General features: G+C 49.0%; 11 protein-coding genes across 11 annotated transcripts; 6 read left to right on the top strand and 5 right to left on the bottom strand.

Annotated features, from left to right (window-relative positions):
* Positions 1 to 2,559: 2,559 nt before the first annotated feature.
* N7484_011202 (tRNA (adenine-N(1)-)-methyltransferase) lies at positions 2,560 to 4,021 on the bottom strand (the record flags this gene model as incomplete). Its single annotated transcript, XM_057121589.1, has 4 exons — positions 2,560 to 3,516; positions 3,577 to 3,647; positions 3,699 to 3,845; positions 3,895 to 4,021. The coding sequence occupies 4 exons, from the start codon at positions 4,019 to 4,021 to the stop codon at positions 2,560 to 2,562; spliced, it is 1,302 nt and encodes a 433-aa protein (XP_056967343.1).
* Positions 4,022 to 4,239: 218 nt separating this feature from the next.
* N7484_011201 (putative Phosphoserine phosphatase) lies at positions 4,240 to 5,285 on the top strand (the record flags this gene model as incomplete). Its single annotated transcript, XM_057121588.1, has 6 exons — positions 4,240 to 4,327; positions 4,381 to 4,394; positions 4,443 to 4,519; positions 4,573 to 4,875; positions 4,937 to 5,085; positions 5,149 to 5,285. 6 exons carry the CDS (start codon positions 4,240 to 4,242, stop codon positions 5,283 to 5,285), a joined length of 768 nt encoding a protein of 255 aa, XP_056967342.1.
* Positions 5,286 to 5,658: 373 nt separating this feature from the next.
* On the top strand, positions 5,659 to 7,423 carry N7484_011200 (metallophosphoesterase family protein; the record flags this gene model as incomplete). The annotated part of the gene is made up of 3 exons (XM_057121587.1): positions 5,659 to 5,673; positions 5,734 to 7,109; positions 7,159 to 7,423. 3 exons carry the CDS (start codon positions 5,659 to 5,661, stop codon positions 7,421 to 7,423), a joined length of 1,656 nt encoding a protein of 551 aa, XP_056967341.1.
* A 516-nt stretch (positions 7,424 to 7,939) lies between these two features.
* Positions 7,940 to 9,220, bottom strand: N7484_011199 (FAD-dependent oxidoreductase; the record flags this gene model as incomplete). Its single annotated transcript, XM_057121586.1, has 3 exons — positions 7,940 to 8,396; positions 8,446 to 8,831; positions 8,981 to 9,220. The coding sequence occupies 3 exons, from the start codon at positions 9,218 to 9,220 to the stop codon at positions 7,940 to 7,942; spliced, it is 1,083 nt and encodes a 360-aa protein (XP_056967340.1).
* A 1,212-nt stretch (positions 9,221 to 10,432) lies between these two features.
* N7484_011198 (uncharacterized protein) lies at positions 10,433 to 11,544 on the top strand (the record flags this gene model as incomplete). The annotated part of the gene is made up of 3 exons (XM_057121585.1): positions 10,433 to 10,728; positions 10,779 to 11,078; positions 11,136 to 11,544. The coding sequence occupies 3 exons, from the start codon at positions 10,433 to 10,435 to the stop codon at positions 11,542 to 11,544; spliced, it is 1,005 nt and encodes a 334-aa protein (XP_056967339.1).
* Positions 11,545 to 12,110: 566 nt separating this feature from the next.
* On the bottom strand, positions 12,111 to 13,284 carry N7484_011197 (GATA transcription factor LreB; the record flags this gene model as incomplete). Its single annotated transcript, XM_057121584.1, has 2 exons — positions 12,111 to 12,154; positions 12,207 to 13,284. 2 exons carry the CDS (start codon positions 13,282 to 13,284, stop codon positions 12,111 to 12,113), a joined length of 1,122 nt encoding a protein of 373 aa, XP_056967338.1.
* A 789-nt stretch (positions 13,285 to 14,073) lies between these two features.
* Positions 14,074 to 18,036, top strand: N7484_011196 (MRX complex DNA-binding subunit; the record flags this gene model as incomplete). The annotated part of the gene is made up of 2 exons (XM_057121583.1): positions 14,074 to 14,190; positions 14,248 to 18,036. 2 exons carry the CDS (start codon positions 14,074 to 14,076, stop codon positions 18,034 to 18,036), a joined length of 3,906 nt encoding a protein of 1,301 aa, XP_056967337.1.
* A 284-nt stretch (positions 18,037 to 18,320) lies between these two features.
* N7484_011195 (putative DNA repair protein Rad1) lies at positions 18,321 to 19,466 on the bottom strand (the record flags this gene model as incomplete). The annotated part of the gene is made up of 1 exon (XM_057121582.1): positions 18,321 to 19,466. One exon carries the CDS (start codon positions 19,464 to 19,466, stop codon positions 18,321 to 18,323), a length of 1,146 nt encoding a protein of 381 aa, XP_056967336.1.
* A 154-nt stretch (positions 19,467 to 19,620) lies between these two features.
* On the bottom strand, positions 19,621 to 20,026 carry N7484_011194 (OST5 family protein; the record flags this gene model as incomplete). The annotated part of the gene is made up of 4 exons (XM_057121581.1): positions 19,621 to 19,666; positions 19,731 to 19,785; positions 19,838 to 19,867; positions 19,924 to 20,026. 4 exons carry the CDS (start codon positions 20,024 to 20,026, stop codon positions 19,621 to 19,623), a joined length of 234 nt encoding a protein of 77 aa, XP_056967335.1.
* Positions 20,027 to 20,224: 198 nt separating this feature from the next.
* gcnE (histone acetyltransferase GCN5) lies at positions 20,225 to 21,805 on the top strand (the record flags this gene model as incomplete). The annotated part of the gene is made up of 7 exons (XM_057121580.1): positions 20,225 to 20,246; positions 20,315 to 20,409; positions 20,466 to 20,519; positions 20,582 to 20,790; positions 20,844 to 20,958; positions 21,019 to 21,726; positions 21,785 to 21,805. The coding sequence occupies 7 exons, from the start codon at positions 20,225 to 20,227 to the stop codon at positions 21,803 to 21,805; spliced, it is 1,224 nt and encodes a 407-aa protein (XP_056967334.1).
* A 661-nt stretch (positions 21,806 to 22,466) lies between these two features.
* Positions 22,467 to 23,707, top strand: rgsB (uncharacterized protein; the record flags this gene model as incomplete). Its single annotated transcript, XM_057121579.1, has 3 exons — positions 22,467 to 22,627; positions 22,689 to 23,418; positions 23,471 to 23,707. The coding sequence occupies 3 exons, from the start codon at positions 22,467 to 22,469 to the stop codon at positions 23,705 to 23,707; spliced, it is 1,128 nt and encodes a 375-aa protein (XP_056967333.1).
* Positions 23,708 to 23,865: the final 158 nt, after the last annotated feature.

Here is a 23,865-nt window from a genome sequence, read left to right as displayed (position 1 = left end):
TTTTAAAGCCTTGATGAGCAAGGCTTTAGCGTGAGTGCTTCGTGTCCTCGTAACGATGTCGTTCTCCTCCCTTCTCCGTATATAATTTGCGCTAATACGTATCTTACTGCAAGACCCACTGTTATCGTCGAATCATGATATTCATGGCTTCAAATATCCTCAACGGCTATGCGACTAAGAGGTGGATAAACATTTTCAACCTATCTCCGCTCTTTGAATGGGGTCAGGAATGCATCCACTAACTTCTAAGCGGCAACGGAGGAGCAGTTTTAGCCCGTCCTGGCTAGAACATAATTTGCAATTGGTCTAGATTGACGTACGAGTCGTAGTATGTACTTAGCGTCCTGGGATCGACCAATTAGAGCAAGGATTAGAAGGTGCGTGAAACGAGAGAGACGATTGGAGGAGTTTTACTTGGTCCACAACAAAAGTCCGTAAGAGTTCAATGTTATCACCTGTCTAGGTCCCCACATTAAGCCATTATCCAGGATCGGTGATAGGTGCCCATAATCCGAAGTCTCAATGATTAGCTGGACAGTCCACTAATTGCGCTTTGCTAAGCACTGTGGCTTCAAATCAGAGCAAATGTTGCCTAGTTTCTCTGGTATGATATCACATGCACCTTCCTTCAAAATTCAAAAAGATGCTTCACTTTAGCCAGGGTGTACAACATTCTAGGCTTCGGCAACAATAGACGCCGACTCAATGTCAATTTTTAATCACATTTAAATTCTAGAGTAGCCTGTTATGAGAAAGTAGGTGTTTGGGTATATTCTCCATAATCTTGCCACTCCGAATGCCGAGTACTGCACCTTGCCTAATCATCACTGCGAGATGTCCAATTTACAATTCCCCGGTGATTTAGGTGTGAATTAGCGCTCTTCAGATTTCTATAGAGCCCCGGTGAACACGTATCCCCGTCAGCTGTGTCCTAGAATCCTTGCTCAACGCGGTTATCGCCTCCGGCGGTGCCATGTTCCGATCAAAAATGGAAGTCGTATTAGCGACAGCGTCTTCCGAAACCACATCAAGTACTCGCATACGTGATCTTCCGGCGAAGGAGCGCTATAATGCTGTGTTTTCCAGTTGGGATACAACACAACAGCAGATTACCACTCACATGAACAGAACTTAAAATGCCTACTTCTCGTCTTCTATTGCCAGCGCTGGACCTATCTATATCGCACATCAGGGCTTACTATAATGACGTATAACAATGATATTTTAGAGTTTTGCTGGTTAGTGAATTTGCTTGAATTCCGGGATCCGAATCATAGATCTTGACATTGTTCAATTTGTATGAGGAATATCCGATAGGCTGATGGATAAGTAATCACAGGTCAACGCTACCTTAACAGTAGACTTTGGCCGTTCTTGGAGCTCTTGCTCTGCCTTTTCTCAAATCCAAGCCATGCCGCACCAAGGTAACTAATCTAAGCTGTACGGCCCGAGGCCGAAGACCTACCGGGTGGGGAAAATCACATTTTGGATTGTGGAGCTTAAACCTTAAATCTAAACATTTGATAGAGGTACATTGGTGCACCACTCTACTTCCACTGTTCCCTATTTTGACTAGCAGTAATTTATGCTCGCTTTCCAAGAAGATATTTCTGTCAAAATAAGAATAGGCAACGGAACTGCCTCCCTGTATTGAGATTATCATCCACTTTCATCATTTTCGCTCAAGTGCTCCAGGACTCACCCGTGTAGCTCAGGATGCCAGTATAATTGTTTTAATTGATCATTGTTTAGGTACCTTGAACTATAAATTTTATAAGGTTCACTGTTAGAACAAGTCGAGAGATTACAAGGCAAAGTAACAGTATTGGAATTCAAATACCTAGCTATTTTGATACATGTATACATGCACATTGAATATTTCGAAGCCCTATCAGGTGGAGTTTCTCTGGAAGATGGAAACTTTAGAGATATATGTGATACCAAAGGATGCATTGATATACAATGCCCTCCGGATTTTGAAATGTGGGGGCGAAGTCGTCCTTATTTAGTGCTGGCTTAGCACAAACATGCATCTAGCAATTCAATTACAAGTCAGCTACATACCTACGGTGTAGGTACATATTCCATTATGTACGGCCACATGTTAAGATAGTCCCCCAGTTAAATATAGAAATAAAACTGACTGCTCATTTTCATGTTCAAAAAGCCAAATAAGGGTGATAGCCATCCATCTCCCATTGGTATACTCCGACCTGCTTGTCACGTACCTTGGAAAAGGAGAAAGGAAACAACTGCTGTGTAGAGCATATGGAGTTATCACAATGTCCCAGTATTTACTGATGAAGTATATGCACAAGTAATACAACCTTGGAGTGTGTGCGTGTAACTCTGAGAGGCGGTACATGATACATTACAACCTTGCGATAGGTCCATAGGCCCCCCTCCCCCCCCAACCAAAATTTTACGGCGCGAATCGCGTCAACTTTAGTAAACGTTGAGGACACGTTTGATTTGCTTTGTTTATAGTACAGTTATCTTGTGGCTGTATATTGTACAGATGAGATGCATATAGTTACATGATGGGAATATCGGGATACCTCAAGGGTGATCTTCGATGCGACGCCAGACTCCCACAAACCCGCCACCCATGGTGCGCAGTCCAACCTTTGGCCGGCATACCATCACGGCGTTCGACTCATCAACTGCAGGACCCGGGGCTAAAGGCTCCACATTGGCGATAGGCTCGGAATCCGGTGCATCCTCCGCAGGAGCGGCTTCTTCACCTTCAGAAGCTGCTTCCCATGTTGAGGGATCAGATCCAGACTTCTTGACAGCGAGACGAACATCCCAGTTCCGGCCACTGGTTAGTCCAGACCCAAGCTCAACAACTCGGTCCAAAACAAACGGCCGGTTCATCTTCTGGATCATCCGCACGCAATCGCCAATCTGCGTGATGCTAGGCGCAAAGACAATCAGCTTGCCGTCCCGGTGGATAATGTCCTTAACCAATGGGATGCGTTCATGCGCAGATGGCATGTCCAAAATGGCATATGTCAAGAAGGGCTTGACCGGCTCGGCTGCCTTGGTGCGTTGCGCGACTTGTGAATTGATCCATTCCTCCACTGCGCCGACGTAGAAATCGACGGTGCCGGAGTAGATTCCACGACGGAAACCTAAAACATTCTTTTCTGCAAGCTTGGCGAATTTCGAAGACACATCCACCGTGTGAATGATGGCGCCTCGCTCTGTCCGCCACGCATCCCATTCCTGTTGTAGTGGATCGGTCTCTGTCGAGGTTTGCGATTCAGTTCCTGATGAAGCTTTCTCCGTTGGGCTTCGATTCCGACCCGCTACATATTGTATTTGAGAACCGACTGGCCGAGGCGGCGGAGTCGTGTTGGCAGCGTGGAGAGCACGCGCTAGGTGCAATGTTAAGGATCCATGGCCGGTGCCAGATTCGAGGATTTCAATTGGGGGTTGGTTATCATTCGCGGTGGTTGGGTTTGTATGGATATCGAGGAGGGAGACGATCAGGTTGGCATCATGAGCATAGATCTGCGACTATTAGTTACTGCGTCTTTCAATGGATTTGAATTCCCCTGGGCATGTTCATACCGGCGTCACCAAGCGAGGAGTCAGAGTGACATATTCCTCCAAGGTTGGAAGGCTCAGTCGAATGTCTGGACCTGCTGGGCGTTAATCGCATTGCTTGAAATATTTGCGAAGATGCCTCTTACCCTTGTGTGCCTGGACTGCATCCCATACCCGACTCCCAATAGCACGATCATGTTCCAGATGTCCCCGTCGAAGACTGGTCTTCCCTCCTTTCTTCAATGGCTTTGTTAATGTGGGCTGTTTGGTGTGTAATAAGACCTGGTCACCCTCTGCGCGATGTTAGCGGAGATCCAGTTCTCGAAAGGGGAAATCTCGTACCTTTGATAATCGAAAAGTCGGTATCAATGGATCTAACTCGAGTCGTACTAGGACTCGGCGGAGGTATAGAAACTGCCGGGCTGGGGTTTCCCAGCAATCGCTGCAACGACCGCAGTAGACGAGCCATGTTGGAGCTAAAAATGCCTTGAATCTCCAAATCCACTTTTCTTTGGCCCTTGGTGCCCCACTTGTCCCCGGGTTGGTTCACCCCTCGTTCACCGGGGAACTTTTGGTCTTTTTTCTTCGACTACCCAATTGCTCTACCTGTCCGTTCACGATAGAAAAGACCGAAGATTATAGCGATCTCCTATAATTTTACGATTTTCAATTTTTCATTCTACCACAATGGGCTCCATCGCGCTTCCTTACATGGAGACCAAGCCTAAGGTCATCTTCTTCACCGATTTTGATGGCACAATCACCGTCGATGACAGTGAGTTACTGGGGGTACCCCATGTTTGAAGGCTTTTACTAATGGATCAACAGGCAATGATTTTATGGTTTGTCGAGCGCACCCCTCTTTTATTCTCCAAGACTGAATATGGTAGATCGACAATTTGGGCTTTGGCGCCGACCGCCGACGTGTCTTGAACAAGCAGGTTCTTGAGGAGACTTTGAGCTTCCGGTGAGACCTATTGGCATCGACTGAGCGAATATATTCTGACTGGACTGGTTCAGTGACGCCTTCCGTGAGATGCTCGCGAGCATCAAGACCCCCTACGACGAGTGCATCGATATTCTGCTGAAGAACATGAAGCTGGACCCATACTTCGAGGAGTTCTACTACTGGGCCCAAGAGAACAATGTCCCCATTGTCATTCTGTCTTCTGGTATGCGCCCGATCATTGCCGCTCTGCTCGAGAAGTTCCTGGGCCACAAGCCCCGCAACCATCTTACCATCATCTCCAACGAGGTGACTGGCCGTGATGGCAAGGATATCAACAGTGAGGGTGGCTGGGAGATCGTTTACCACGATGAGAGGTAGGGCCTGTTCCCCGTGATTCATGAATATATCAGTATACTTATATTTGCGCTCGTATAGTCACTTTGGCCACGACAAGTCTCTTGAGATCAAGCCTTACGCCGCCTTGCCTGATGAAGAGCGCCCGGTCCTTTTATATGCTGGCGATGGTGTGTCCGATCTGTCGGCTGCTGCAGAGACTAACCTGTTGTTTGCGAAGGAGGGTAAAGGTAACCCAGCCCCTCTCCCTTTTCCTTGAGCATGATTTGAACGAATCACTAAAATGAACCAAGATCTGGTCACTTTCTGTCAGCGCCGGGGAATGCCATACACCACCTTCCAGAATTGGTCCACGATCTTAGCGACCACGAAAGATATCCTCGCTGGCAAGGTGTCGCCCAGCGACGTGGCCAAGCAGAGCACTGCGTAAGGATTGAATATAGAATGACCTAGATGTTATTTTAAGGCAGGTTACGACCACCGAATTGTTATTTAGAACCCAGAGACAACGATAGAAATGAAAGAACATGATCCAAGCGGAGCATAGACTAGTGGAATCGTCAGGAGTAAGTGACCGCCTTGCGGGTCCAAGCGTCGAGTCGGTTTCCCCCCAAAAACAATCAGAAACTCACTTTATTTCCTCCCATCTTTTAGCTTTTATGTTCTGGCTTGAATGAGTTGACCTAACATTGTCGGTCTCCTCTTGGCCTTGTTCACATCTTTTCTGAGCATTCGGAGGGGCATCATGCGACACTGCGCATCCCGGCTCTTTTCCAAGTCCTTGCCAGGGTGATATCAGCATCATGGCTCGCCGGATCGTACGAACATCTGTCTGAACCCCCCTGAGATCCATAAACGCTGACTTGATTCTTATGCAGGTGCGGGCTGGCTTACAGCTCGGTGTGCTCACTGCATTCATTCTTCTCGTGGTTCTGTTTCTCGACAACCAATTTAGCGTCCTTCCTACCTCCATCCATGGCCACCTTCCGATGCACTACTCCGGCTTCGTGATCACCGATGTGACTGTCACCACGTGCTCCGCGCTCAATCCCTTCTCGAGTTGCAATCTTGATCCGGATGCCTGGCACCGTATCGACAAAGACCTGTACTTGCGCTCGGGCTGGACCTCGACGGCCTATATCCAATTCCAACGAAAGAAGGAGGAAGATCTGGGTCCAGATGACAAGGTCGTCATCGATTTGAAAATTGGTCGCGTGACGCCTCCGGCTGAAGACACGGGCAAAGGCGATGCAGAAGTTTGGGAATCCCGCCCTGGCGGTATCTGGCTGAAGCGAACGGCCTCCCGTCATGCCAGTGACTCAGGTCAGGCCGTGACATATGTCGACGTCCTCTTTGGTGCAGACGCCGTAGATCCCCGTCCTAATTGGGAGATCAAGGACATGCCGTTGTTGTTGGATGGTTGGACTGAGAAGCTGGAGACTCGGCTAAGCATTCGACGTGGCAACCCGACCAAGAAGTCAAAGCCTGTTCCCAGAATCAATGAGAATGGAAAATTCAAGGTCATGCAGCTGGCGGATATCCACTTAAGTACAGGAACGGGCCACTGTCGAGACCCTATCCCGGCCGAATCTGTGCCTGGACAAAAGTGCGAGGCCGACCCACGAACCTTGGAGTTCATTGAGCGACTTCTCGACGAGGAAAAGCCGGACATGGTAATCCTCTCGGGTGATCAGGTCAATGGCGAGACTGCTCCTGATGCCCAAAGTGCTGTCTTCAAGTCTGTGAAACTTCTTGTCGACCGCAAAATTCCCTACGCAGCCATTTTTGGCAACCATGACGACGAAGGCGACCTCAATCGCGAACAGCTCATGGCTCTCTACGAAAATCTCCCCTACTCTCTTTCAACCGCTGGCCCCGAAGACATTGATGGGGTCGGCAACTATATTGTCGAAGTTCTCGACCGCGGCACCGGCACCCACTCCGCCCTTACTTTCTATCTCCTCGACACTCATTCCTACTCTCCCGATGAACGCCAGTTCCGGGGCTACGACTGGATCAAGCCTAGTCAAATTCGCTGGTTCAAAAACACCGCTCAAAGCCTGAGAAGAAAACATCAGGAGTATACCCATATACACATGAACATGGCATTCGTTCACATCCCATTGCCCGAGTACCGGAGCTCCGGCAAGTACTTCCATGGCGCATGGGATGAAGCTCCAACAGCGCCAGGATTTAACTCCGGATTCAAGTCTGCTCTCGAAGAAGAGGGCATTCTGTTCGTCAGCTGTGGACAGTGAGTTTTCCGAAAACATTCCTTTGGGCAGTAACTGATGTATATTTAGCGACCATGTCAACGACTACTGTATGCTCGAGCAAGACGAAAGCGAGCAGCCGTCTCTCTGGATGTGCTATGGTGGTGGTGCCGGTTTGGGAGGTTACGGTGGCTACAACGACTACGTCCGCCGTGTGCGCTTCTTCGAATTCGATATGGGTCCCGGTCGTGTAACGACCTACAAACGCCTCGAATGGGGCCAAACTGAAGCCAAGATCGATGAAATGATGATTGTCGACGGTGGTGCTGTCAAAGGCCCGAACGAAGCATCTTAACGAGGCTCTGCTCTTCTGCTTACGCATTACACTTTTTTATCTGCTCTTTCTTGGATGTAAGAGCGAAAGCTCTCTGCCCTTGTCACCTATTTGGGTCGTCCTTCTTTTTCTTCTACCATTGTACATATAAGTTTCTCCTTGCCTGCGAAAGGTTGGCGTCCATAGGGTGCTTATCTCTTATTGAATATCCCATCATTTCAATTCTTATTAATGGTGACTTTATATGGATTTGCATATGCAAGACACATCCTACCCTATCCCCAAGTTCTAGTGCCTATGTAGTTTGTGCGATGTCAAGAATATCATAGACTTAATCTTCTTCAGTCAGGACGTTACGCAGATTATATATACGGATACAGAGACAAAGAAAGTTGAGGTCAAAGGAAGAATCCGCTGTGAACTAGCTCCGAGAGAGAATGTATATCCATATTTGGTGTTCGTCGGACCAGAATTACTTCCATAAAATGCTGTATGGGCTTTCACTATCTTTCTTCCTGGGTTTCATAATTCATCTCATCACCACCATTTCTCAAAAAACACTCTTTGGGTTCCATCCTCCTCTAGGAACCCTTGGAGCTTCTCTACCAGTTCATCAGTCATAACTGGGGGTCCACAAACATAAGCCACAGTTTCTTTTTGAATCACTTTGTCACTCCCGCTCACAAGCGCGGAATATAAATCGTGATCGCTTATCCGTCTCGAGTGGATGTTCAGATCTGCAGGAGATTTCAATGAAAGTTGGGTCGCTGATGCCGAAGTAAGAAACAGGTCCAGGCTAATATTAAGTTGACATGATGGGCCATGAGAAGAAATGATGTGTCGCACTCGCGGAAGAAACAGAATCTGCTCAAAGACAGACTCGGGTTTCTCTGTTTCTTGTCCTTGAGGCAGTCGGCTCGAGTACAATATATGAACGTCGAGTTTGCTTCTCGGCTTGGTTTGGTTCATATGAGATAATATTGAGATCAAGGGGCTGTATGGCCGTCAGTTTCATTTTCCAGCATCATCCAGACAAATCTTACTTGATCCCCACGCCACCAGCAATTAAAACCACATTTTTGACCGCATGGACATCTATTCCAGTCGGTGGCCAGACAAAGCTCCCCCCTACCCGGATATTTACTTCCTTGCCAATGATCTCATTTTTGGGCTTCCATAGCCACGCAGCCGCTGGGTTGGATGGTGAGTCTTGGACCGCTAGCTCCACATATGGGGCTCGGCCCTGCGAGGTTAGTGATGCAGCTACGTTTTCTCTGGCAACTGAAGCGTCTGGATCATCTAGTGATGGTAGCGCCTGGGCATCTGCCGGTGTAGAAGTGATAGTGAACCCGCCAGCGTTGGATATAGATGGGATATGCACATCTAGCCACTGACCCGGCATGAAAGAGAATGGTTGTCGTTGATCGCCCTATATAGTAATGTGAGTTACACAAATGATATTTCGAATGCGGTTGGTGTTTGGACTGTGTTAGAGATAATAATAGGGTCGGGGAATATATCATATCAGTCGATCCGATATTTTAGGTTCGGGCAGTACAATATCAAATTGGTGCTTACATTCTCGGGGCTCGGAATGGTGAATTGCAGGAGCCGAATTGATCGGTTCACCTGCTCCACATGGGCGAGATGTACTGGGTACAATCTGTTTTGCCGGGGTTCGGCTGCTGTCCGCAGCTCATGGGGGATGGAGTCTTCTCGCTGGGAGCTCATCGGGCGGGTTCTCGGGAATAGTGGCGGCTGGGGCCGGAGGTGAAGCGCGGGGAGGTGGATTGGTTGGCGCGGTCGGATACCCCTCATTAGATTGTGATTAGATGCACGATGTGTGATTGATTTTGGGCACCTTGGTTCCTGTGCGGTATCGTGCGAGTGCGAGTCTAGCGACAAGGACCAGTCATCCAAGGTTGGTGCTCCAAGGTTGTCTTGTAAGTGGGAGGCCACGGTGTCTTAGATAATGATGATTCGGCCTCTACATGTAAATAATTATTACGAATATATTCCACTTTAATTCCACTTCAACTTCATTAATAACCTCATCTTCCTGTAAATCATCTTTAATGATTGCATATGGAAAGGGATTATGAAATTGCTTATGGTATGACATTGCTTATGCTCTGGAATATATTTTGCCGGGAGCGTTTCAGATGAATCCTCCAGCGGCTACAATCCCGAGTCTGACCCTCTCCGCATGTACATGCTCTGTGTACAGAGTACATCTTCTCCAATAAGATCAATCTGCGGATCAACTCATAGGAACAAGAGCCAGACTAGTTATCACAGAAAAAAAAACAGGATGCTTACACAGTGAAATCGCCTAACTGAGCTGATCTTCGGGACCAGACTCGTGGGCCGTGGATCACAGTAGTTGCGGCATGCATGGACCATCACAGCGAGAAGCAAACTGATTTAACGACAGCAACCAGCCCCACCGCAGCGTTTCGCTGTTCCACCAGCACCAAATGACTGTGTGCTGTGATGCGGAGGTACTCGTGCAGATCCACTAACCCATCACACCGACTAGTGTGTGACGACCGGCAGCCTATCCCCGGTCTGTGGCATCTCATTGGTGCGACAGTCCTCACGACCTGCTTCTGCTGGCGCTTTGCCGCCGTCAAGCATTGGCCAGATGCAAGTCCTGGAAACACTCCCAGGATGCTCTGCACCCAGCCCCGGCGCTGATTCGCCCCCCTCTCTGCATGGGAGAGATGGGCGACTCAAAGCGTCCGCCAGCCGGAGGGTCTCCAGCTCATATCTAACGCCCATCATCCGGATCGCCCAGAGTTTTGTGTGTTTCTGATTTTCTGATTTCCTGTGAAGCACTGTCTTTTTAACCTTTGGCCTTGGCCTTTTCCGTGCGAAAGACTGGATCTCACTTGCCAGCCGGTCTGGCCGAGTCGCATTGTCTTCCCATTAATCTTCCTGTCCCGCTCTCACTGAACTGTTTCGCCTTTCTACTAAGGCGCTTAACACTTTCTGGTCGGTTTTCGAGTGATTCACCTCCAAGTCGTCGCTATGCACAAGCAACAGTTCCAGTTCAAGCTCGAGGCGATTAAGGACTTCGAGTTCTTTCGAGGATGGTACTTTCCCAAGCAATGGCGGGACCGCAAGCTTCTTTTCTGGCTCATGGGAGCTGAGATTCCCTTCACCATCACTATCTTAACCCTAACCGGTATTGCTTCGCACAACACATACCGCACGTTGTTATGGGAGGATGGTTACAAGAATGGCTTCAACAGTTCGCCTGATCAGAACCTCTACTCCGCTGCCAACTATGAGCCCTATACGCCTCCTCTCGTGTGGTCAAATTTGTATGTTTTCTTCCCAGCATTTCATCGAATCCTAACTGACTGAATATCAGCTTGACCAACTTCAACTTGGTCATCGGCGTCCTGAGTGTCTTCCTTTTGATCGTGAAAATACCCGTCCACTTCATGCACTTGTTTTTCCCTCCTCTCGCCGCATTCGTTCACGGAGGTGGTCTCGTTGTGTATGCCTTTGCAGTTCGGTACCAGGCTGGTCCTGATATGTCAGACCCCAATCAGCCTCAGCCCGGCGCACCTTGGTACATCACCAAAAGCTGTAGCGTCGCCTACTCGAAACCGGACATCGCATTCTGCAACCAGGCCAAGGCTCTTTTCGCTCTGTGTATCATCATCATGTAAGAACAATCTCCCCACTGACCGCACCAGAAATGAAAACTCATCCAACCCTCCAGCCTGATCTACTTCGTCGAATTCTGCTTCTCCGTCCGCTCCTGCTTCATCACCCAAGCCGAGCGCGACCAGATTCTCGAGAATCGTGAGGACAAGCGCGTCGAGAAGGAGTTTGAGGAGGAGATCATGAAGTCTCCCTATTACCCAACCACCCCCGGCTTGGTCCCCCGTACCCCCGGCTTCCCACCCATGGTCGCGCAGCCAGCCGGCTTTGGTGGTCAGGGAGGCGTGTACCCCTTCACACCGCGGCACTTGGCTTTCAACCGATTGGGGAGTGAGGCTTCTGACCTACCGCTGCGTGAAAATGGCTCTTCTAGCGCTCCTTCTCCGCAGACATTGCACCAGCCCTCTCCGGATGGGTCGCAATCGCAGATGTACTTCCCGCCTCCACCGAAGAAGGCTTCGAAGTAAAGCGTGAAATGTGGTGAATTGAATTGTTTTTTTGCTTTTGAGATCATTAAGATACCAGATACCATCCTTTTTAGCTTTTGCTTGTCTATACACCTCACCCTCCTTTATCTACTCGGTTCCTTGTGAACTTGGGAGAAGCATCAAAATACGCCCAAGTACATGTCATATATGGCGTTTTGGATATGGTTTCATTCCAGCACTTATGCCTGGGAAATGTTACATAATTTTTCATGAATTAAGGTGATCGACTTATATGAAAGGGTAAACAGTAAATTCAAACATTCAATCCAGTATGTCAGTGTGCAGTAAAGCCAAGAACCAGAGAAATAATCCAATATATACACGTTGAGGCCAGAAAAATCTGGAAAATTTTGATCATTACTTCGTCAATCATTTTGCGCAGACCATGGGAGGCAAAGAAAAAATATAAGTCCCAAATCCAAGTGACCACCACACTCGGACCTCGCATAGCACAGGATATCGTAACCGTAAGCGAAGCCAATTAGAAAAACGGAAAGCAATAAGTTAAGTAAAGGCCAACTCGTGATGTGATGTGATGGAGTGGATCAATTGTACTCCTGACGCTTTTTCTCTTTCTTGGACCAGCGCACTAAAGAGGGGACGTTAGTTTCAGCAACAAAAAGCCAATACGGGAAACTTACAGCCACAGGCATTGCATAAGGTCTTGGGCCCAGTGGGCCCTTTTCGCCATTCAGGAGAGTCGGCGGTTCCACAATCGGTACAAACGTGCTGGCCCTTAAGCCGCTTGCGTCTGTCACCCTCTTGCACATTTCGTGCTTGATCTGCAGCCGTAGTGATATCGATGTCACAGTGGACTAGTCGACCCCGTCGCATACCTGTACTAAGACCCTGTGACCGCTCGCCGTCACCATAGAAGAGACCTGTCATCACTTCAATGCCATCAATATGCGACATGCCCTCTGGGCGAGGTGCCTGCTCGAAGAGATCTGCCCCTTCGCTGGTACCAGAATCATCCGACTGTGCGGCAGCGGTCTCGCTCGACTCCTGGTCGCTCAAGATGACCTGTCCGGTGGCGTTATCTATTATTGTCTGCTCGCCATCCGTCTTGCCGTATTGAACGCGGGCTATGCCTGCTTCTTCCTCTTCTTCTTGGTTAAGCTTGGCAATCTGTTGTACTAGTCGCGCATTTTCAATCTTATGTTCGAGGAAAGAATCAAGAAGCTGAGATATCTTCGAGGGGTAAGGTCGACACATGAGGAAGAACCCTGTGCATAGGTCCTGTGGAGTGGTGTTCCGTTCCTGTGACGCATTCGAATTCGCAATATGCGGGTGCCCGTAGATCTCGATGAGACAGAAGGCGTTGTTGGTTTTCTGGAATCGCACATGGGTGCGAAACGCACGGTTCTCAGCGACTGCGTCGTCCATGTCACGGTTGAAGACAGGTTGGTCCTCATTGTGGATATATTGCGTGATTGGACTCCCTTCGAATTGTTTGGGGGATCGGCCTGTGATCTGCTTTGCCGACGGCGATGCATAGGTGATGCGACCCTGGGCGTTGAGAAGCAGAAGCATGTCTTTCATTTCCTCAAGCACCCGCTGGATCCAACCTGGGTCCTGTTGCGCTTGCGGCGGTTGTATCCCATAGCTTCCAAAGGGTCCATCGCCTGGATATCCTTGACTCGCTTCGTTAGAAATGGACTGCCGCTGCGATGCGGGTGGCTGCAGGCTGTCGAGCTGGTGTTGCTGGCTTAAGGCCATATCGAGGAGACCGAGGACTGAATCGAGGAGACCAAGGACTGAATCGAGGAGACCAAAGACTGAATCGAGGAAGAAAGTGGGGATGAATTCGGGCGGGTGAAAGGAAATCGTAGGAAGAAGATTGGCAAGGGTAATAGGTATCCGAGCTCAGCGGTCCAGACGGTCGATTCCCCGCAAAGTAAGTTTCCAGTAAACCCAAATAATGTATAGTTCCAAGAGGGGTGATATTATAATCAAAGCGAAGCCACGACAACGATCAGAGCCATTCGCTAGGGGTAATTCAACCTCCTGCTTATCACACAGAATGGCTTGACCCCAGGAAGAAAGGGAAATGAAACCCGGCCGCTCAGAGTGATAAATACTCGCTGATCCCTGTGGGGCGTCGGATTATCTAACGCTCTATTCCCTGTCAGGTGACTTCGTGTCGCTCGGCGCGAGCAACAAGTGGAGAAAGTTGATGCATCACAAAGGCCCGTTGTGATCTGCACCCTCCCAAATTCTGCAAACTTTAGGCTCTGGATGACATTGACAGTCATTCTGCGCCATTAAGGGAGCCTGCTGAAGCCTCTCCACTCGCGCTGGCGCTTTCAAAATGTGAGCTAACCCGTTCCCCGCTTTTCCATAACTATGCTAACGGTCCGAATAGGTGTAAGTGAAATGCATCAAGGGCTGCAGCAACTTATGCACAAGTATCTGACAATTTACTTTCCTCCGGACAGCGAAAATTGACAAACTCTCCATTCTGGGGTATGTTCTTATTCGAATTCTAGATCCTGTGTCCACACATTGATGCTCACTATTTCTCATAATTCCAGAGTTCGTTCCTTCGACAACACGCGCAGCGAGACCATCCAGTTTCACACTCCTCTTACATTGATTGTCGGATATAATGGATCGGGCAAAACGGTACGCTCATCGGTAGCTAGGTATCGTTAGTCGGCGGGCGCAGACTGACAGCCTTAGACTATCATCGAGTGTCTGAAATATGCCACCACCGGCGATCTCCCTCCGAACAGCAAAGGCGGTGCTTTCATCCACGATCCGAAATTATGTGGCGAGAAGGAGGTGCTTGCACAGGTGAAGCTTTCCTTCAAGGGAACATCTGGTGCGAAGATGGTGGCTACCCGCAGTCTACAACTTACGGTCAAGAAGACGACAAGGCAGCAGAAGACGCTGGAAGGGCATCTTATGATGATGAAAAATGGCGAGCGAACGGCGATTTCCTCACGAGTCGCCGAGCTAGATCAGATCATGCCTCAATATCTGGGCGTTTCCAAGGCTATCTTGGACTCTGTCATATTTTGCCACCAGGATGAGAGTCTTTGGCCAATGAGCGAACCATCCGTCCTCAAAAAGCGATTCGACGAGATTTTTGAAGCCATGAAGTACACCAAGGCGATTGATAACATTAAGGCTCTTCGCAAAAAGCAGAATGAAGAGTTGGCGAAATACAAGATCATGGAGCAACATTCAAAAGAAGACAAGGATAAAGCAGATCGTGCAGAAAAGCGCTCAGTGAAGCTTCAAGATGAGATTGAAGAGCTGCGCGACGAGACTCAAAAGATGTCGAAGGAGATGCGCCGTGTCGCCGAGCTTGCTGACAAGGCATGGAAAGAATCCGAAGGATACGCGCAGGTGCTCGGTGCACTAGAAGGCAAAAGAATCGAAGCGAAAAGTATCCAGACCACTATTGACAATCTTAAACGGCACCTGGTCGAGCTTGAGGACTCGGATGAATGGCTCGAATCAAATCTCGAACAATTTGAGACCAAGCAAATCGAATACCAGCAGCAGGAAGAAGCGCAGAAGGAGAACTACATGGTACTTAAGGCGCGTATTGAGAAGACCCGGCAGCAGCTGGGCTTGAAACAAGCTGAAAATGGAAAACACGAGAACGACAAGGCCAACTTCGAGCGACAGGTCCAAAGACGTCAGAATATGATCACCGAAGTTGCTCGTGGGAACAACATTTATAGCGTTGATGAGAATATGGACCAGGAAAGCATCGACGCTTTCATGCAAAAGGTCAGGGGCTTCCTGCGAGAACGAAACCAGGCCCTCGATCGGGTGAAACGCGAAGCCCAGAAAGAGCTCCGCGAGGTTCAGGACACTCTAAATGAAATCGGACAGCGCAAATCCGCTTTACAAGAAACCAAGAACTCCTCCAAAAAGCAGATTTCGAACAATGACAGAGAATCGGCGAGCTACCAAGGAAAGCTTAATGGAATCGACGTTGACGAGGGCGTTCAAGCAGCCCTGGAGGCTAAGATCGAAGATATCACCTCGAGCCTCGAACGCGCCAAAGAGCGTACGATTGTTGCTTCATGGGACCAAGAGATTCAGGATGTCAACGCGCAGATCCAACACCTTGAGGACGAAAACTCGAACCTCAATGATGAGTTAATTGAGTCCACAAAGAAGGCTGGCGATTTAGCTCGATTGGATCATCTCAAGAAGGAAGAGAAGGAAAAAAAGCGGAGTCTTCAGACTATGAAAGGAGCTCATGGAGAACGACTTGTGAAGGTTGTCGGTGCGGATTGGCAGCCCCATTCTTTGGAACGGGAGTTCCAGTCCGCGGTAGATAACGAATCCAAGCAGGTATCTGATGCAGAGCGCGATCGCGATGGTGTCAGCCGAGAATTGGAGCAGGTCGAGTTTAGGTTGAAAAATGCAACTAAAGCCTTGAAACAGCGTCGAAAGGAGCTGGACGAGTGTGTGAAGGAGATTCATGAGGCGGTTGACGCAGATCCTTCCGAGTACCCTACGATAGTCAAAGAACGGCAGGAACAGTACGACCTTGCTCGCAAGGACGCTGATCAATACGCTGGTTTGGGTGAGTACCTCAACCTGTGTGTTGACGCAGCAAAGAAAGCCAAAAGCTGTCGCACATGCCAGAGACCTTTCAAAAATGAGACCGAGGTCCAAGGATTCATTAAAAAGCTTCAGGGATTGGTGGAAAATGCCGCTAAGGAAGGCGAAGATGGACAATTGCAGGAGATGGAGCAGGATCTTGAGACTGCCCGCGAAGCCAGTGCAGCGTACGATACATGGGTCCGTCTCTCAGAAACCGACATCCCAGAACTGGAGAAAGAAGAAGAGGAATGCGAATCTCAACGCTATCAGCTTCTGGACAAGCTTGAGGTCCATGACCGAACTGTGAGCGACAGGCAGGAAAGCAAGAGAGATGTAGAGTCTCTTATCAAAACGGTCAACACCATTACAAGATACGATGCTGATATTAAGACTATCGCCTCGCAAATCCAAGAACTCTCTGCGAATCAAGGAAATATGTCCGCAAGCCGTACCCTGCAAGATATCCAAGATGAAATCTCGGCGAATAATGAAAAGGCACGCGAGCTGAAAAAGACTCTCGCTAAGCTGTCGAGTGAAAGGGATCAGACTCGGAGCGAGATCAACAAGCTCGAGTTACAGCTGAGAGATGTCCAAAGTAACCTTGAAAGCGCCAAATTCCAGCTGGAGAAGAAGGCCGACTTGCTTGCCCGCCTGGAAGAGTACAAGAACCTCAATTTTCAACAGCGGGAGGCAATTGAGAAAGCGGACCAAGACATCGAAAGCTTGACACCCGAATTACTTCAGGCTCAAGCTCGCTACGACGACATCAGTCAACGAGCCGAAGGGCGAGAACGAGACCTACAGCATGACATCACCCGTCTTTCGGAGAGTATCAACCAGCTTGCTTTAGCGAACGAGGAGATCAACTCATATAATAACCGTGGAGGCCCTGGCCAACTTGAAAAAAGTAAGCGAGAGCTCTCCGAAATTGAGGCTGAGATCAGCAAACTCGAGTCTGAGCAAGGTGAAATCACTCGAGAAATCAACAAGATCTCGGCACAGCTCAAAGACAGTGAGAACACCAAGCGGCAGTACTCAGACAATTTGACATATCGCCAAGCTACACGATCTCTAGATAACGTTCTGGAAGAGGTCGAGCAACTGGAATCTCAAAATGCCGACGTTGATCGCAGCCGCTTCAAGCAGGAGTCGGAACGCTGGACGCGGGAACACAATGCTTTGGCCGCCAAACAAGCTAGCAAGATGGGAGAAATGAAATCCAAAGACGATCAGTTGATGCAACTTCTCAAAGACTGGGATACGGACTACAAAGATGCCGCATCCAAGTACAAGGAATCCCACATCAAGGTGGAGACTACCAAAGCTGCTGTTGAAGATCTTGCCCGCTATGGTGGAGCCCTCGATAAAGCCATCATGCGATATCACGGTCTGAAGATGGAAGAGATCAATGCCATCGTGGGGGAGCTTTGGCAAAAGACCTACCGCGGAACGGATGTCGACACAATCCTTATCAGATCCGACAATGAAAATGCCAAGGGCAACCGATCATACAACTACCGTGTCTGCATGGTCAAATCAGGCGCAGAGATGGATATGCGAGGCCGCTGCAGTGCAGGACAAAAGGTATTAGCTAGTATCATCATCCGACTTGCACTGGCAGAGTGCTTCGGCGTCAATTGTGGATTGATCGCTCTCGATGAGCCAACCACCAATTTGGATCGTGATAATATTCGTTCCTTGGCTGAATCGCTACACGATATTATCAAGGCTCGACAGCAGCAAGCCAACTTTCAGCTCATTGTCATTACCCATGACGAGGAGTTCCTGCGGCACATGCAGTGCGGAGATTTCAGCGATTATTACTATCGTGTCTCGCGTAATGAGCGACAGAAGTCGATTATAGAAAGGCAATCTATTGCTGAGGTCTGTTCACCATGAAAATACATGAATGTCAAGGTTATATGCTAAATTAATCCAGGTCCTATAATCCCATCTCCGTTACGTACCACAATTTTCTTTTCCAGTGCATTGCATATTGATTGCTTCTTATGTCCAGGTCGCTCTTCCTTGCTAGGCGCATCATGACCAATCTCAAGTTTCGCAGCATTTACATTAGAGCATACCCAATTAGGCGTCTGGGGATCATGATTTAAATATCATTCATTTGTACTTCTATGTGTGTATGAGAGCAAGCAACGTAGATCCTCCACTATTCACCCCCCTCAAACATCCATCTCAGCGTCTTCCTCATCCAACAAGGGCACGAACCGAAAGTCGACAAAGCAAACTTGTCCAACACCCTTGACTCCAGCTCCGATAGAGCGTCCAGCAGGAGTTTGACCGTCATCCAGCTCAATCATGAACTGCAGACTCAATACGCCCTGCTGGTCCCCCCTGATACTAACTTTGTTGGCAACAGACATGGCTCTTGCCGCCTTCCGAACCAGCGCAAACCGGTAACTCTGCTTGATACGCTCACTAATAGTCGAGGGAGGTGAAACCATGAATGTCTCTGTGGCAGTCGGGCCGAGCTTTGACTTCGTTGCGCGTGCTCGGGAGTTTCCATCATCTGTTAGCACTTTGTGTACTCCCTGTGATGCCTGCGTTGTCTGTCCCGGGGCCGTTCCGAGCATCTCATTGTGTTGGTCCATTGAGAACTCGACCGTGGACTCACTAAATGGCCCGCCGGCTCCCGAGAGGGCGAAATATGGTTCCTGCTTGGAGGACGCAGATATTTTGAGGATAGTGGGGGCCGAAGAGTCAAGTTCTGCAATAGAATTGTACAGCCAGGCGGAGCGCATGATAATTTTCATGATTATCGCATCGCGTTGGAGGGGGATGTCAGATTCATTGGGTTCTGGTTCGTATGTTACCAGTTCGCATGTTGTTTGGACACCTGCCTCGGCGAGAGCGATGCTGAATGGTGCACCGTGGGATGCATATTGGAGGGTACAGGAGCGGTCCATCAACAGCGCTGGCGCGGTGAATGCACTTGAAGCTGAATTGGTGTGCGGAAGACTGGTGTCACGGGCATTTGAATGTTGAGCTTCGTTTATACCAAAGATTTTGAGTGTTTCGAGGAGCGCGGAGAGAGAGACGATGAAGTGTGGGTATGTCACCTCGTCGGAATCTTGAGTGTCGGATATTTCTGCTTGGCTGGCATCTTGTGGGGTCGCATTGAATGTGTAGCTGGTGAAGAGGGACTTGTCGAGGAAAGCAAGGCCTTGTATGACACGGCCTTCTTCAACGGAGAAACGGAGGCCTTCGGGTGTGATCTGGACAGTAGCTCTTGAGGCAAAGCCGATGCAGGAGAGGAGAGTGTAGAGGTGATTGGCGTTGTTGGAAACGCCGGTGAATAGAGGCTCCATTTTGAGGTGTTGCTAGTCCAGGTGGTGTTTTTGGGAGATAGGAGCAGGGACTAATGGTTTCGCAAATGTGTGATAGTTTGGGAGCTTCTAGCAGTACAGGTCCCGAGCAATAATTCCCCGCTTAGTGTACATGGAGGAGATAATGGGTATCGCGTTAAACATAAACTCCGACGGCGCAGATCATCAGCACAGCTCCGAATCTACCCATAAGCGTATGATCAGTATGTATAACAAAAATTCTTAATATGACAAGTAGGTACTCACCCGGTTGCTAGAGCGGCTGGAACGCCCAGGGTGAAGAGACTCAGGAACGAACGGTCTGTAGAGGTTGTGAGCACAATTGATAGTACAACTTTCTTGCACAGACTTACTTAGCCCAAAAAGACCACTAGCAATCACAGCTAGAGTTAACAAGGTTAGTTGGACATATGGACGTTATTGCCGGAGCTATGCATACCAACGAGGAGCAAGTTGAAGCCAATCGCGAACTGGCTATCCTTGGAGACAATGGGGTGGAAAGGGGTTGCAGAGGCTGCCTCCCAGACTTCGTTCAGCGACATGAGTGTGGTGGAATCGGTGTGAAAAGGTACGAGGTTTATGTCAAGCACAGTTGAAGATCGATAACGCGTGGAGGTATAGATGTGATCTGGCCGATCCGGAGAAATGGTTATTCCTGAACCGACCCCAGTCACATCCAGCTGCTTAATCACCGAACACGCGCACGCATAATTGAATCACAGCTTTTCTCACCTTTCGTCATGACTGCTGTGTCGCCCAAGAGTGAGTTCCTCATTGATCTATGATTCCTACTCTAGTTGTATTTCACAGCAGATAATAACCGGAAGCAGGTTCAAAGAGGAAGGCCTCGGAGGAGGTCGCTTCCCCGGACTCTCAGCAGCAGGCAAGCAAGAAAGCGCGCACTGATTCCCCAGAAAAAGAAGAGGTTCGTTGGTTACCTCTGCCAATTTTCCTTGAACGCTAGTTAATAAGATGTCATAGGAAGATGGCCCCGCGCTGAAGCCTCCCCTGCGCATTGTGCCCTTCCCCGAGAAGGTGAGCTCCATCCCGCCGTCTCCGCACTTACAGCCCCATCAGTCACTAAATTTTCCATCCAGCCCGCGGTACTGGAAGAGCGCCGAGGTGATATCGAGTTCCGGGTCGTCAATAATGATGGATCACATGATAGCTTTATCGTCCTCACTGGGCTGAAGTGTATTTTCCAGAAGCAACTCCCCAAGATGCCTAAGGACTATATTGCTCGACTGGTGTATGATCGATCACATTTGTCAATTGCGATTGTAAAGCATCCGTTAGAAGTTGTTGGGTATGGCAACAATCACGGATCACGGATTAGAGAAGATGCTAATCATCCCACAGAGGAATCACATATCGGCCATTCAACAGTCGAAAGTTCGCAGAAATTGTCTTCTGTGCTATCTCCTCCGACCAGCAAGTCAAGGGTTACGGTGCGCATCTGATGTCTCACCTGAAGGTATAATTGCGACCCGCCAACCTCTAGGCCTGTTTTGCACACTAACCCAATATTCAATAGGATTATGTCAAGGCTACCTCTCCCATTATGCACTTCCTCACCTATGCGGATAATTACGCCATCGGCTACTTCAAAAAACAAGGATTCACCAAGGAAATCACACTCGATCGATCGATATGGATGGGATACATTAAGGATTACGAGGGCGGTACCATCATGCAGTGTACTATGCTCCCCAAGATTCGATACCTCGAGATGGGACGAATGCTATTAAAACAGAAAGAAGCTGTGCAGGCAAAGATTCGGGCCTTTAGCCGGTCACATATCATCCATCCCCCACCCAAAGAGTGGAAGAATGGGGTGAATAAAATCGACCCTCTGAGTATCCCGGCTATCAAAGACTCCGGATGGTCGCCCGACATGGATGAGATGGCCCGCCAGCCGCGTCATGGACCAAATCACAACCAGTTGCTGCACTTGTTGAACGACATGCAGAATCACAGCGCTGCCTGGCCATTCACACAACCGGTGAACCGAGATGAGGTACCTGACTATTACGAGGTTATTCTCGAGCCCATGGATCTTTCTACCATGGAGGAGAAGCATGAAAAAGACATGTACCCGACTCCACAAGACTTTATCAAGGATGCAACATTGATCTTTACGAACTGTCGCCGGTACAACAACGAGACTACACCATATGCTAAGAGTGCGACTAAACTTGAGCGATTCATGTACCAGCAGATCCGGGCTATTCCGGAATGGTCGGTAAGTATATGAGATCACACTCCACCACGCCTGACGAATATAGCTAACCAAATCTTAGCATCTGGCTGATAATAACTGAGCTTCTGTTTCTTGCTGGGGTGTTTATGATGAACTGGCGTTTGGGGGTGCAATCGAATTAAAAAATACCCTGAGGATAATCTCTATGAAGAATATGAATAAACATGAGAAAGTACTTTCCACTAGACTTAAAATTAAGATCGTAGATATGATGCAATAAGATTAGTGGGTGACAGGTGGGTCCGGGTAAACCTTTCATCCGATGTTGTTTCAGGCACGAAAGATTGCAGAACAGAGATGGCTGGAGCACATCCTATTGTCAACCCTTGCCTGGAGAGCCTAGTCTCGTTCGTTTCAATCCCATTTCATGGGCTCGTATTTTGATTTCTCCTGAACTTTAGGCTTGCCATTCAGCTTGCAATTCCCCTTTCATTTTTCTATTTTTGACCAGGGGTCCGTAATACCCGGGTGACATTGCGTGTCCTACCACGACACACGCCATTGTCTACATCACGTCCCTCTTTTACACGCTACACGGTGTTTTTCGTTCTCTACAAGTTCTAATTGGATCGCGTTCTGTCTTTCATTTTCGCCAAGTTCTTCCTGAAGCAACATTGCTCGGGACCCGCGCGACCTGACACGCTCCTTACCCCTTTCGGGTCAACCTTCAACCCCTCGGTGCTGGAATTTTCACCGTCCAATCTCCCCCTCAACAACACAAGATGACTTCATCATGGGATATTCACTCCGATTCGGAGTCGCGCAATCGTCTGCCGACTCTCTTTGAAGTGCTCAGCCGCCGCACTCTGGCCCCTGTCGATCTCTTTTCCTTCTACATTTACATGCGCGACCAGCAACGCTCAGTGGACTACCTTGATTTCTGGTAGGTGAAAAGCTTGAGAATCAAGTCATGAAATGCTCCGTGTTAACAAGTTTCTCCCCAGGCTCGATGTCTCTCAACACATGTCCCTATGCCGCCATTATGTCCGTGAACTTCGCCGCTCCGTGCTCGTCGCAACTCCCGACATGGAGAGAGCCGACAGCAAACGATCCTCTGCGATGCTCGAAAATTTGGAGAACCTAGGCGATATTCCACTGGTGGAGGCTGGGCCTTCACGTCTGGCCGGCAACGAAAAAGAACGGGATGCCGATCATCGCCTCTCTGCTTTCTTGCGGTCTGAAGGCCACACCTCGTCTCACTCGCCTCAAAACAGTATCGGATCCGAGTCTGTGTACCAGACGCGCACCGAATCACCCGATCAACAACCACGTCCCAGCTCCGGCACTCACAATGGCGGCGACTCCAACTCCCCCGGTCACACTGTTGCCCGTAATGATATTCGTGCCAGTGCTGAAAAGATTCTTTACACCTACTTACTCCCTGGTTCCGAACGTGAAATTGTCTTGCCTGAAACTATGGTTTCGACAATTATCAATTTGATCGAGGATGACGGCCGTGACGACCCGCAGGTGTTCGACCCCGCAAAGGACTACGTCTTTCAAGCTATGGAGCGCGATGCTTTCCCGGGATTCTTGCAGGCCAAGGCCCTAGGCAACCTTGTGCCTTTGAGCATCATCTTGCGCTTGGCCTTTGCTCTGATCAGCTTCGGTGGTGGATTCTGGGGAGCGTTCTACGTTGTTCTGCGCAACAAGCCTCGGCACATTCGTTGCTGGGTATGTCAATTTCACCTTATGAAATGTGAAATCAGCGCTAACTTTGATATAGGTCATTCTTCCCTTTGCTGTTGCGGCTTACTTCATTGTCTCCTACCAGTACAAGATTGATCCCGTCATGGCATTCATCGGTTACAGCGAATACACATTCATGAACTGGGCGCCGATTCGTGAGCCCTATGTTCGCCAACTGTTGAACAAGCGCGCTATAGTCACCGCGGCTGTAGCCTTCCTCACCGCTGCTGCCTTGAGTATCTTGTTCATCTTCGTGCCCGGCACTATGATGTGAACCAGTCGATCTCTCTATGCAATTCGCGCAATTGCATCCACCCTTCGTCTTGTACAGCTTGGTACTTTTTCTTGTGCCTCCACGTCACCGTCGCTCGCAATGTTATGACCTGTCGGGGGCTTTCCTAGCCTGGCGTCTGGATTATGTTGTTCCGGTCT

Source organism: Penicillium longicatenatum (assembly GCF_028827895.1).
Source record: "Penicillium longicatenatum strain IBT 33135 chromosome Unknown contig_7_segment0_segment0, whole genome shotgun sequence".
NCBI classification, from domain to species: Eukaryota; Fungi; Ascomycota; class Eurotiomycetes; order Eurotiales; family Aspergillaceae; genus Penicillium; species Penicillium longicatenatum.
The sequence above is the reverse complement of the archived record's forward strand: the minus strand, read 5'-3'. Positions and strand labels throughout refer to the sequence as shown.